Source organism: Notamacropus eugenii, chromosome 2, assembly GCF_028372415.1.
Source record: "Notamacropus eugenii isolate mMacEug1 chromosome 2, mMacEug1.pri_v2, whole genome shotgun sequence".
Classification (NCBI taxonomy): domain Eukaryota; kingdom Metazoa; phylum Chordata; class Mammalia; order Diprotodontia; family Macropodidae; genus Notamacropus; species Notamacropus eugenii.
Genome location: NC_092873.1, coordinates 494,446,832 through 494,461,209, shown reverse-complemented (window position 1 = coordinate 494,461,209; position 14,378 = coordinate 494,446,832). Strand labels below are relative to the sequence as shown.

Sequence of the window (14,378 nt, the reverse complement as noted above, 5' to 3'; positions counted from 1 at the left end):
TCTCACAAGCTATTTGGGGCCCTGCCTCTTTCTTTTGGATTCTGTCTGGTTTGGTGTCTTTACCTTCTGTAAACACTGCGGTGACTTAAATTAGAGCCTCCTGACTCTTAGTGACTCACTTTTCACTTAAAAGTTTAAAACATCACCATATTTTCCCCTAAGAAATCAACAGACTTTATTTAATCAAGCTTAATTCTCCAAATAGTTATATGAGTTCTGGTTTTGTTACTTTTATTCTTTTTTAAGCTAGAGGCACAGTGGATAGAGTTTTGAATCTGGAAGCAGGAAGACCTCAATTCAAATCCAGTCTTAGATATTCACTAGCTGTGTGACCTTGGGCAAGTCACTTAACCTCTTCTTGCTTCAGTTTCCTCATCTATAAAATGTATATAATAATAGTACCTACCTCCCGGGGCTGTTGTGAGGATCAAATCAGATAATAATTGTGAAGCACTTAGCATGATGCCTGGCATGTGATAAACACCATCTAAATGTTAGCTTTTAATTAAGGTGTTAGTTTTGAAAATGCGTCTAGGGACTATAATGTTCTGGAACTTGTAAGTTCTTAACACTGTCCAACTTCTTATTTTCTGTCCTTAGAACTGTTTCTTTTGCTCATATTTTTCTATTTTTAATAAATAAAAATTCTTTCTCTGCCCTTTTAAATCATTACTGTTGACACACAAATGAAGCAATATCCTTAATTTTTCACAGTGATTTATGTCTTTATATTTATGCCAGTGAATTTTTTGTGCAGCCCTGCTCAAATCACATTTGATCACTTTTTCTTCCCCAAAGGTTCATCTATCACAGCTGCAGTGTCTTACATCCTTTAATAGTTGATTTAAATCTTTAGATCACAAAATATATTTTCCTGCCCATTGCAATACCTAACTGCTCCATATGAAAAAAGTCTTAAAGGGGGCAGTTCCAAATCCACCTGACTGTATTTGCTTTCTGTTCACTTCTTTGTTTTGTCTCCACGCATATTATGAAGTACTTTGCCAAGTGATAAAGGCACGTCACTGTAGGCAGTCGTAATAAAATACTTAAATTTGATATGTGCATATTTGTTTTCATGTATATTTCAGATATATAATTAAATTGCCACTTTTTTCTTGAGTCAAATACAATTGTTTCCTAATTACCTTATTTTGCTGGTTTTGCAGTAGAACTGTGTAGTCAGTATAGGTACTCCCTCCAGTGATAGAGATGGCAACTTTATCCGTGCCTGCCCATTTTGTGTGACTCTCGTCCACGTCCTAATGTATCCACCCACCCAACAGTGTTCTTAGGCCTTTTGTTTTCTTGGCATTGTTTGGGTGTTCTGTTACATTGCATGGCAATGAAAATAACAGCAGGGAGATAGATTATTTGAATGAGGTTATTTTTATATCAAGGAAACGAGATAGATTTTATACAAGTTGAAATTATGTGGAATTATAAAGTCATTATATCTCATTAGCCAAACTTTTTCATATAGGGCTTCATTTCAGAACTTATGGTGGTCAGAGAGAAAGCATTTTTTCAGAGATGTAGTTATTGTGGAGTAGGAATCGAGTTGAGAGTCTACTGATTCTTCTCTTACTGGTCCTCTTCTGGACCATGGCCTGACTGTCTTTGCCAGCTTGCAAGGTACTGGAATTTTGCTCCATAATCATATAATCAGGTTGGTATTATCAGTCCTATAATTAGAAAGCCTAGTGTGAATATGATGCTGATGGCAAACACACCTACACTAAAACAGGTTTATAAAAGTCCGAGTCCCACATTTCTAGTTGCCTGGAAAGCAGTCCGGCATCTGGAGTTAGTTACCAGTGCTTTTTGTAACAAGGAGCAGATTGACAGTTTGATCACTGAATAGTACATCAAAATGTAACTTTTCCCCACATTTTCTTTTTTTAATAGAACTTCATTCCATAATTTTTCTCCCTTTTAAGAATTCCATTAAAATTCATGAGATGGGCAGTTTCCTATAACTTAATGTAAAAGCTCATCCTTGAAATGGTGCTGATGATTTAGCTGGCTAATTTCAGTGAGCCGCAATGATTGTATAATGTGACCTTTTGGAAATCTAAGTCTTTTATTGAACCCTGTGGTCATTTCACAGTCTCCATCTGACTCACTGTTCTTCGTTACTAACCCAGTGTTCCTCCATCTCTTCCTGCTGCCGCTCTCTTCCAGCATTAACAGCAGAGAGATGCTTATTCCTTAAGGAGCTACTTGGGCTGCATTAGTACATTTGTTTCTAGGATGATGAAAATGGTTTTGAGCCCTTACCTATGCCTTCTATTTGTGCTGTATTGGAAATATACATACACACACATATGTTTATGTGTGTGTGTATGTTTTTCTAGAGCATTTGGGAACTTGAGCATCTGGGATAGTTAGTTTTAGGAATTAGCCAGTAGATCTTGAAATTATACAATTTTGAACACTAATCAATGCATTACACACTAAAGATAATTTGCCCCAGGACTCCATTTGCAGTTACAAGGAGATTTAGATTGCTGGGCTTTGCTAGGCTTGTGATTCTGTTGTTAATTAATGAGAGACAGTGAGGGATAGTGGATAGAGAACCAACTTTGAAATCCAGAAGACCTAGATTAAAAGTCCTGTCTTTGAGAGGTTCTGACTCTGTGACTTTGGATAAGTTACTTGTCTCAGTGCCTCATGTAACTTTCCAAGACTGGAAAATGGTAGAGAGAATTTCTTCTTTTGGAGTTCCCCTATACACAGGAAATCATAGATCCTGTGCATTGATTTATGAGGTGTTTTTTATGTAAGAAAAGGTATAATTTAGAAGCATCAAAAGGGAGCCTTCTTTGGGAAATTAATCTAAGTGAGTATGTAAAATTGTATGAATGTATCTTTAAATTTATCATACTTTTAAAGCCAAAATTATATGTCACATTGCTTTGTTTTTTGTTCTTGCATTTCTTCAACCTCTTAACTGTAAGTTACCTTGTATTTGTTTCATTTTTGGCAAAGGTGTCCTTAAGGATTATTTAAGAGAACTCCCTTCTCCTTTGATAACCAAGCAGCTCTATGAGGCAGTGTTAGATGCCATGGCCAGAAATCCTTTGAGAATGACTGGAAATGGTTGCGAGAATGACCCAAACGACTCTAAGCATACTGTTGAACTTCTGGATTGTTTGCCTGATATTGAAAAGGTAAGCAACATGATTGGTAATTAGGCTGATGACTGGTAATGCATAACAACCAATGCTTAAACTATAAGTGCTAGTCTTCACTCTTAGCTTCCATGGAACTGGTAGGCTCACTGAAACTCCTCTTATTTTAACAGCCATAGTAAATTCAATTGTATGCATGCTAAATCCACTTTTGCAAGTTGATCTACTTCTGTACATAAACCTTAGCATATTCCAGGAGCTTCTCATAGAACCAGATAAAATCTTGTTGACAATATGTTTTATAAGCCATCAAGGTTTAGAGATACCTTTGAGATCTAAAGAAAGAATTGAGATAACCATATGATTTTGAATGTTTTTGTTTTCCATATGATTAATTATATTGATTGTTTTCCTAATGTTGAATTCTGGTTATGATAATGATTTCTTTGATGAATCACTACAGTTTGTTTGACAGGATTTTATTTAACATTTTCTAATTGAGATTCATTAATGGTATTGGTTCATATATTTCCTGCGCTTTATGCATTAGGAATATATTATGTAGGAATATATTTGTTTCATAAAAGAAACCTGACAGGGTGCCTTCTCAATTTTTGTGGACAATTTGTGTAAAATTGGTTTTAATTATTCTTTTAAAAGTTTGATAGAATTCTCCCATGAATCCATCAGGATCAAGAGTTTTTTTTCTTTGGTACTTCCTTTTCAAATAGTTCTACTTCCTTTTTGGAGACTGAACTATTTATGATCTCTGTTTGGTCTTTTTTGGGTATTTTATATTTTTGAAGATATTCCTCTATTTAGCGTTCTGAAGTTTTGTTAGCATATAACTACCTGTAGTAGGTTCTAATACTTCTTTTTATCTCACAGTTATTTCTGATTATATCTTCTCTGGAATTGTAGCATCCCTGTGTAATAAAGAAAAACAATTAAACAAAAGCAACCGAGAGAGATACTGCATCTGATTATTTATGTGGTATTTTGTTCTCATATTTTCATTTGTCCTCACTTTTCAGCATCCTCTTCTGTGAAATTGTTTCATCAAAATTGCATTTGGGAGAACTTTTTATTGTTCCTGGACTGACTTGCCCTGTATACTTCTAGTCCGTGGGACTTTGTGTAGTTTTTCTTTGAACCCTTCAGATCTAGTTTTGCCAACTTTACTTGGTTTTTCCATCAGAATTTCTAAGGTGAAATGTTCACTGCTCCCCGGTTTGCTAGCTTCTTGTCATTTCCCCCAGCAACCAGTTCTTTGTTCAGTAGGCTTGGGTCTGTAATGCAGTTTTCCTGTTTCCTTAACCCATTAGGACATACTTGATGCAAAGATAATTTTCTTCCTATCCATAGCTTTTCTTATTCTGCATTCACTCATTTATTTAGACAAAAGCTTCGACATTTTATATATTATAGAAATAATCTCTTTTGTCTTTTGTAATCTCTGTTCACTATCTGATTATAAATTCTCCCCAAACTTTATTTCTGAATGATATTGCCTCTCATTTTCCTATGATTTATGATTTGATCTTTTCTATTTAGATTGCTTCTTCACTTGGAATTTATTTTAATATGATAATATAAAATCCTAGTCTAATCCAACCAAATTGCTTCTGATTTTCTCAGACATTCTTTTTGAATAGGAATCCTACTTTATATCTATAGTTTGTATTTTGTGCTTATCAAATGCTGGGCTACATTATTTGCTTCTAGCTGTTACTTATTTAGTTTGCTTTATTGATCTCATTTTCTTCTTTCTAGTTTTTAATAGCAAAGAGTTTTGATGGAAACTACTTGTAAAATATGTTGAATTCTGTGTATGGTTGGCCTCTGTCATGCAATTAAAAAATTATTTCCCAAGAAATTCTTGTCCTTTTTTCCCTCTGGATGAATTTGTTATTATTTTGTCCAGTTCTGTAAAGTACAACATGGCTCTCTGGTCATTTGATTCTAAATCTAAAATCTGTAGATTAACTTAAGTAGTATCACAATTGGTATTATAATCATGTAGCTAAGGCATGAACTTTGGATGTCTCTCCATTCACTTAGGTCTTTATTTCTGTAATGAATGTTTTGTAATTGTATTTATGCAAATCTTGAGTTTATTTTCATAATATAACTCATATTTTATGCATTTTTGTTTATTTTGAATGTAATTTGTTTTTTCCAGCATTTTCTTGATTTTACTAGTATTATAAGGAATTCTGGTTTATATTTGCAGATTTATTGTGTGGCTTGCTGTTTACTGAACTTATTAAATATCTCAGTTTCTTCATTTAGTCTTTACAGCTTTTTAAGGGCTCTCTCATGACCTTCAAATAGGGATAATTTCCTCCTTTTTGCTGATATCTGTTCTCTTAATTTCTTTCTCATTTCTTATTGCTATAGGTAACATGTATAGCGCTGTTTCAAGCAAAGCCTCTGCTTTATCCCCAAAACAATTTGAGAAAGCTTCCAGTTTTCCTTCATTTCTAGTAATACCAAATTTTGACTTTAGATAAATCTTTGATGATTTTAGAGACTATTTTTAGAGTTTTCTGCATCTATTAAATGTAGCCATGTATCACTTTAACAAAAATAATTGACTTTTATGTGTGTAGCACGTTAAGGTTTGCAAAGTATTTTACAAACTCTTGGTTCTCTCAGAATTTGCCCCATTTTATAGATGAAGAAATTGAAACTCAGGTGGTTAAGTACACTGCCAACGATTAAACAGCTAGGAAGTGCTAGGGGGGCACTTGAACCTGACTTTTTCCTAACCTGAAGTTGAGGTGCTCCTTCGCTGGCACTTAGAAGATCAGTTAATTAATTAATTATGCTGATTGCTTTTGTAATGTTGAGTCTCATTTATTCATTTTCCCAGTGTAGAATTACATTTATAATGTGTCTCTAAAACTTTGTATCATGACTATTATTGAAATATTTTTATATTTCTCTTTGCATCATCTCTTCGGGAGTCAAGTATTAAGACCATATTTCTTTTGTAAAAAGATTTTGGTATAGAGCCTCCTTTATTTTTATAATAGTTTTTTTTTTTATAGATTCTGTGTTAATTGTTCTTTAAACATTTTATAAAATTCATCTGTAAATCCAGCTGAGCTGAACAATTTTTCTTTGGTAGTTTATTTATGGCTCTTTCAGAAATCAAATTCTTTATGAGTTCCTTTTTTGTTTTATTAATTTAAGTATTTTATATTTTTGTCAAATATTCATTTGTTTCTCTCTTAATTCCTTGATTTCGCTGATGCGTGTATATGTACATATTTATAAGTTTTAGATAATTTTTCCTTCTGTCTGTTTGATTTACCTTATTTTTTATTTAGCCTATTTTATTTTTTCTCCTTTATAAATCATTTTAGTCTCTTTAATTTCTTAGCTCTTTTATTTTCAATTTTATCTATTTCTTTGACTTTAAACTTTCTTCTTTGATGGTTTTGCAGGTATAAACTTGTTGGATTTTTTAGTTTTTAAAATCTTGTAATAAGTTTATTCCTTTTTCTATTTTATTATTTTTTAAAGTAAAAGTTCAGAAGATTTTTATTAGACACCTAGTCTGCGTACTATACTGGCCAGGATGAAGAAGCAGCCAAAAATGAAATAGACCCTGCCTTCTAGGAGCTTATATTTCATTTTTCTCCTAACACTATTGTAGGTATTGTGTGTACTTTTAAAGTTGCATGTATATATATGTGTATACATATATATGATTAGATATTATATAATTGTAACATATTAAATATATATTTATTATACATATAATGTATCAAATATTTTCTTCTGATTGTATTAGTTGAACCACACAAGTTTTGATTATTTATTTCCCTTCCATCATTCTCTTTGGAGTCACTATTATGTAACAGAAAGAACATTGGATTTGAACTTAGGGACCTGGGTTTATGTCTTAGCTCTGCCATTTAAACATTTGTGTAAACATGTGAAAGTTATATCACTTTCTTAGGTTCAGCTTCATTATCTGTAAGATGAGCTTTCAGCCCAAAATTACCGATCCTTGTGTATGTGATCTTTAAAATAGTTTTTGTTCCTATAATTTATTCTTTGACCTAAACTCTATCTAGGATCTCATTACTTTATCTTATGATAACCTTTATTAGTTACAAATTTTACTACATTGTGGTTTATTAAATGGATTCCAGGTTTGCTCATGCTTCCTTTATGCCAGAGTGTATGACCAGTTTTTATATGGGTATTTGATGACTTTTTATAAAGGTGTGTGTGTATACATGTATATATGTATGTTATGTTTGCATTATGTGTATTATGTTTGTAATGTTTCTAACAATCTTTTCAGATAAATAATCTTGTTTGTCTTCCTTTTAGATTATTCCTGCTCTGAAAGTGGAATATTAAAGGCATCTATAATAATTGTAGTCTTTTTCTCATTTCATTTTAGTTAGCCTTTTTTGTAGTTCATTTCTGTGCTTTTTGGTGGTTATTATGCATGTTGAAGAGTTACATTGTTTCCTTGTCTGTGCTGCTTTGAAGAATGATGTAGCTTCCCTGTTTCTATCTCTTGACAGTAATCTAAGTTTTTTATGTTACTTTATCAGCAGTCATGTTTCAGCTGTAGCTCTTTGGAGCTGCCTGGGACATGACACATTCTGGTTTAGCTCCTCGTTGTCATTCTGTTTCTCTTTGTATTTAAACCATATTTCTTGTAGTAACATATTATTTGGTTCTGTATTGTTAACTTTTTTCCTCTTGTCTTCTTGATGAGCTTAATCATTTGCATTCAATATCCTAATTAAATTTGTGCTTTCTTTTAGAAAATTTTGGCTTTTTTCTCCTTTAAACCCACACTAAGTTTTTTAATAACCCTTCTTATTTCCAGCCCAGGTAAAAATAAAGTCCAAAATATTACTTTTCCCCTCCATCCCCAATATTTACTTTCTTAGCTTGTATTCATTTGTGGCACTCCTCTCTAAGAAATGTTCATTTAATTAATTTCCTTTCATATTTTCCCCCTTTTAGGATACTCTAGAATCTAATATCCCATTGACTGACTTTCGATGTAAATTTTCATTCTTTTTTCTAAGAGCCATATATAAGGTGAGGTTTATGGAACACGAATGCATTGGGTTTTGGGGGTTTTTTTTTTTTTGTTATGTATCCCATATATTAGTGCAATTACAGATCTCCTTTCCTAATCTGTTTATTTGAAGGATGTTCTGAGTTTTACCATTCCCAGAAATATTAATTCATTAAGGCAGATGCGAATGTAGTGCTATACACCCAATCTCTGAAAGGGGTCCACTCCTTTCATGCTCCACTGTTGCCAGCTGTGGGTTGGCTCAACTTTCCCTCCAAATTAGCAGCAAACTGTTTCACTTAGAGAAGAGCTCTAATTTGTTGTCAGTTTTCTAACTGGTAGTCATTTTTGCCTTGGGGGCACTACTTTTGATGAAAGCAAGTAATTATTTTGGAAAGGATAAGTCTACGATCTCTTGGTTAGACATCAAAGACACCAAGGTCATCCACTTCATTCTGTCCTGCCCCTGGACTGTGTGACTCTGGAGGAGAGAGTGAGACCGGCCTCACTTAAATACAATTTACGCATGAATCAGAAGACCATATCATTGTACCATTATACCTATCTCAAAGTCCTGTGGTGACTGGCAAGTGATGAAGCAGCAAGTACGAATACACTGGGAGCTGTAGTCACAACCCTGCACACGGGCGGCCCAGGCCATAGAATCACTTCTCACTGGAAGCAGCAGTGGGATTTGTCAGATCCTGGGTGTCTGAGCAGCCTTTTAAGGATTGAACTGCTCACCTCCTGGTGTGAGGAATGGAGCTAGAAAAAGTATCCTAAAAATTGTCTGCTTACCCAACCCTCGCCTGGTTATATGGCAGACAGGGAATCCCACTCCATGGTCGGTAAAGACGGTTCCACTCATCATCAGCACATGGTGGAATGTGTGCACACTTATAGACCACACAAAATCCAGTAGACCTGAAAGACCATCTGCTCTTGTTGCAAGAGAGCTCAGTAGGTATTACATCCAAATAGTAGCCCTGAGTGAAACAAGGCTGGCAAATGAAGGCCAGCTTACTGAAGTCAAATCTGGACACATGTTTTTTTGGAGTGGCCATGGTGAAGGGGAGTATGTGAAGCGCTGTAGGTTTTGCAATCACAACTGATCTAGTCAACAAGCTGGCATGCCTGCCAGAAGGAATGAGTGATAGGCTCATAGCAATGTGATTGCCACTTGCAGGAAAACGTCAGGGTGCCATCATCAGTGCCCATGCTTCCACAATGATGAACCCTGATGAAGTCAAAGCAGAATTCTGTGAAGACTTGGAGATCCTTACCACCAGTGTGCTGAAAGAGGGCATGCTTATAATTCTGGGTGACTTTAATGCTAGAGTAGGCTCAGACTGCCAGACTTGGCAGGGAGTCCTAGGGAGGAATGGAGTTGGAAACAGCAACAGCAATGGTCACTCACTACTGAGGACTTGTGCATCCTATGACATTCTCATCACTGACACTGCCTTCTGTTTACCTTAATGCAATAAAACTTTATGGGTGCACCCTCACAGCAAGCATTGGCATCTAATAGACTATATGACTGTTTCACTCCATTGGTCACTGGGAAGGCACAAGAAAATTGTCCATTATCTAGAACCTGGACCAATACCATATCGATGCTCCTTGGCCATTTCTGAAGCCGTACTGGCTCCCAGGGAGATGACCTTCTTCCAGGTGAAGGATCAGCCTATGAAGGGGGACTCTGGCAAGAATCTTGCCAGCAGTGACTAAGAGAGAGACAGCTTCCTCCCTGTGATTGTTTCAGAACAATCTGTTTCCTTTATCTTTATAGAGATGGACAGCAGAGGCATCCTTGAACTCCTGGGGAATAACCTTCTCTTGTCATATAGCCTGGAAAATTTCAGTCAGCTTTTGTATGAGCAGTGCAGCTGGAATAGAATCAGCACCAGGTGCTTTGCCACACGAAAGAAACCTAATGGCATTCCATACCTCTTCTTCAGGTGTAACTTCAGCTAGGGAGGGATTCACTTGAACCTGTGGCAGACAGTCAAAGGCCTCAACAATGATTGAGGACAGTCTGTTGAGAACACTGTGGAAGTGTTCAGCCCATCTTTCTGGGATCATATCCTTATCATTAATCAGTGTGCCTCCATCAGCACTGAGTAGTTGCGATGAACCATAGGTTTTTGGCCCATAAATAGCCTTTATATCATCATAAAAGCATTTGGATTGTTACTATCAGCATAAAACTGAATTTCATCTGCCTTCTTAGTGAGCCAGGCATCCTGTATCTCTCAAAGCTTTGCTTGTCCTTTGATGGAATTAAATGCTACCTTTTTAGAGATGGATAAACTATCCTTCTGGTAAACCCTGTAGAGTTCTCATTTTTCACTTGCCAGCTTCTGAATTTCCCCATCATTTTCATCAAACCAGTCTTGGTGCTTGTGAGTGTTCTGTCCCAGATGAGCAAATGCAGTGCTACAAGCTGAGACCAAAGTAGAGGGAGTGTTGGTGCATGATTTTCTGTTTGCAGGTGATTGTACACTCAGTGCAGCCTCTGAAGCTGAGATGCCACAAAGTATGGACCAGTTCTCTTCTGCTTGTGCTAATTTTGACCTAACAATTAACACCAAGAAAACATAGGTGCTCCATCAGCTACCACCACACCATCCCTACGTGGAACCATCGGTTCCAGCAGATGGGTTTGTTTTGAATTCTGTGGATAAGTTCACTTACCTTTGTAGTGTAGTTTCCTGGGATGTACATATTGATAATGAGGTTGATGCTCATATTGCCAGAACTTGCTCAGTATTTGGGAGGCTCTGAAGAAAAGTATGGAAGAGAAGAGATATTAGACTGACTACCACACTGAAGGTCTATAGAGCCATTGTGTTGACCTCATTGTATTCCTGTGAAACCTGGACAGCCTACCAACGCCGTGCCAAGAAATTGAACTACTTCCATTTGAATTGCATCAGGAAGATTCTGAAGATTACGTGTCAGGATAAGGTACCAGACATTGAAGTCCTTGCTCATATTGAACTGCCAAGCATTCAAACTCTGCTTCAGAGAACGCAACTCGGATGGACTGGCCACATTGTCCTACTGTGAAATATATGCTTGCCAAAAAGACTTTTTTGGAGAACTCACACAGGACAAGTGATCAGAAGAAGCTATACAAGGACATTCTGAAGGTCTCTCTCAAGAACTTTGGAATTGATTGTGTGACATGGGAGACACTGGCACAGGACCTCGTGGCATACCCACATCAGAAAAGGTGCTGTGTTCTGTGAATAAAGCAGAAATGAGACAGCTCAAAGGATACGCAGAGTGCACAAATTTAAAGTTTACACCCCACATGTTCACATGGATTGTTTGTGATCTGTCTGTGGTAGAGCAGTCTGAGCTTCTATTAGTCAGATTAACCATAGTTGGACACAGTGAAACTTGACTTTAGCATAGTGATGTCATTTTGATCCTCTTCAAGAAGGAAGGGCAACAACCAATTCATTAAGGAGATAATGCAGTGGAAATAATTTTGTATTCAGTTTCCATCCAGACTTTCCCACTCACCCGCCACCATTTCTTGAGTCAGCTGTATCATCTCTCTTGTCCTCTACTCTCTCCACTGCTCCTTCCTTCCCATTGTGCTTCAGGGGTTCTAGGTATTTAAATTCCTTCTCTCTTAGTGTAACAGATGACCCTGAGAAATACAGTATCCCTCCTGAGAAAAGGATCCCTAGAAGTAGGAAGAACTTTAGGTGGCACCATAATGCACGGAATGCTGGTCCTGGAGCAAGGAAGATCTAGTTTCAAATGCAACCTTAAATATTTAAGAGCTGTGTCACCCTGGATAAGTCACTTGGCTTCTGCCTCAGTTTCCTCAACTGTAAAGTGGATATAAGAACAGCACCTAATTCATAGGGTTCTTGTGAGGATCTGTTGACACCATATTTATAAAAAGTGCCTGCCACACAGTAGGCACTATAGAAATGTTTTCCCCCCTTCTCTTCCCTAGCCACTCTCCTAGAGTCATGAATTTATAGCTGGAAGGGACCTTAGAGGGACCATCTGGTCTAATCTCCACATTTTACAGTTGAGGAGACTGAGGGTCAGAGAAGTAAAGTGACTTGCCTAAGGTCAGATAGCTTGTAAATATCGGAGGCAGAATTTGTACCCAGTTCTTTATGATTCTGAGCCTTTATCTCACTACTCTACATCTCTCTCACAGGACAGAAATTTCTGGGAGGTTCTCTTAATTTCCACAAGAATACTTTGTGAAACTCTAGAACATCCTCTTTCCACTGGGGAAATCTGATTTTCTGCTTAATCCCCCACCCCCAGCAACCCTCCCCTGCTTTGTCTTTGCGGGTAAGGTAAGAGGTCAAGACAACAGCCCTCTCTCCTCTGGGTCAAGCAGGAGTGAATTTAGCGGGTCCTCTGACCTTATTCTTCCTGTGTCCCTTGTTGAAAAACTTGACTTTGCCCATTGCTTGCCCTAAGAACGTCAAATGAGGGAGCTTGGGTTCTAGTCCAAAAAGTAACAGTTTATTTCTCACACTCTTCTAAGTGTTTTATTCCTGCTCTCATTGGCCCTTAAATTAGAAGAGTTGAGTTTTTAAAAATTTATTTTTAAAATGTCATACCTTTTCTCTTTTTATCATTTTCTGCTGCTATAGATTAAACTACCTCTTGTGACAAAGAAAAATGATTCATCAAAAATATAATATGGAGACTATAACAGTTCCTGTCAAAAAAAGGAGTCCTTTTCCCTCAGTAATTTATTCTTAGATTTCTCAAATACTGTGCTACTGTTTTCAGCTTCTTCTGTTTCTTGCTTATCTGGTCTTGTCTGCTTAAAAAAAAAACACTGAGTTTTTTTTTCTATGACTTTCTTTATAATGTAGTTTAAGGTCTAGTACCTTTAAGGTCAGATGCCTCCGTTTGTACTTTATTTTCCTTGAGATTCTAGACTTTCTGTCTCTACTGTGCCTTCAGTGAAGTTAGGGATTCCAAGAGATAGAAGTGAGGACAGAATGCATTCTATACGTAGTGGACTGCCTATTTAGAGGGGAATGGTTTGGTTGGACTGACAAGAATATCAAAGGCAATAAAATGAAATAAAATTGGAAGAGTGGATGGGAGCTGGGTTGAGGAGGACCTTGAATTCCAGAGCTTCTACCAGAGTAGAATGGGTTACTTTGGAAGGTCATGGTTTCAGTGTCATTACATGTTTAAAGCAAACATGGAGTGACATCGTGTATGTTTCTTAGATTAGAAGAACTTTAAGATCCCTTCCAGTTTGGAATGTTGTGACTAGATAATTGCTCTGATCCTTTTTCACTTTTGAAATCTAGTATTTTAGCTCCAGTCAGTCTTCTGTTCTAACCCTTAGATTTGATTTACTTTACATCTAGTTTGGTGATATTGAAAATATATAACCTTTGTTGATTTTAAGTTACTGTTTAGCAAAGTAGAACACAGATAATATTTAACTGCTGATTAACAACCATGACTTTTAGAGTATTTTAAAGGGAACACTGGTAATTGAGACCTCTCTGACCTTGTCTTCCATTACTTTCTGCTTTGTATTATATTGATATGAGTGTATATTGTTCCCACCTGGTAGAATGTAAATTCTTTGAGGTGGCTAGATGACGTAGAAGAAAGAACACTGGACCCGGAGTCAGGAAGACCTGAGTTAGAATCTTGACTCAGGCACTTACCAATGATATTACCTTGAGAAAGTCACTTAGCCTTGTCTAAGAGCCAGTTTCTTCATCTGTAAAGTAATAACAGTAGTGACATTGATGATAATAATAGCTAACATTTTATGGTGCTTTAAGGTCTAATGTTATTATTTTTTTATCCTCACAACCATATAGTATTATTTTTCCTGCACATGTGGAAAAACTGACACAGAGAGAAGTGACTTGCCCTTGGCCACGCATCTAGTTTCTGAGGCCAGGTGGGAAACTCAGGGTGTTCTTGAAATGCAATTGCAATGTTATTGATTGGCCACCTTGCTGCCTGTGGGGATGATGATAGCACCTATGTCACAGACTTATTGTGAGAATGATATGAGATAGAAGAAAACAGCTGGCTATTCCTGAGAGGAATTTTATCTTTGTGTTCACTTCTCTAGCATTTGTCATAGTGCCTCATATCTAATGCACATACAAAAAATATTTGAATAGCAATTTTATTTTCTAAACGGGTATCTT

General features: G+C 36.5%; 1 protein-coding gene across 5 annotated transcripts in view; it reads left to right on the top strand.

The window, feature by feature from the left end:
* Nucleotides 1–14,378, top strand: part of SYDE2 (synapse defective Rho GTPase homolog 2) — an 86,746-nt gene that overhangs the window by 62,707 nt on the left and 9,661 nt on the right. For all 5 annotated transcript variants that reach the window (XM_072648913.1, XM_072648916.1, XM_072648915.1 and 2 more), the window contains exon 5: nt 2,992–3,173. In XM_072648913.1, the coding sequence (XP_072505014.1) occupies nt 2,992–3,173 (182 nt within the window). The remainder of the gene's footprint in view (nt 1–2,991; nt 3,174–14,378) is intronic.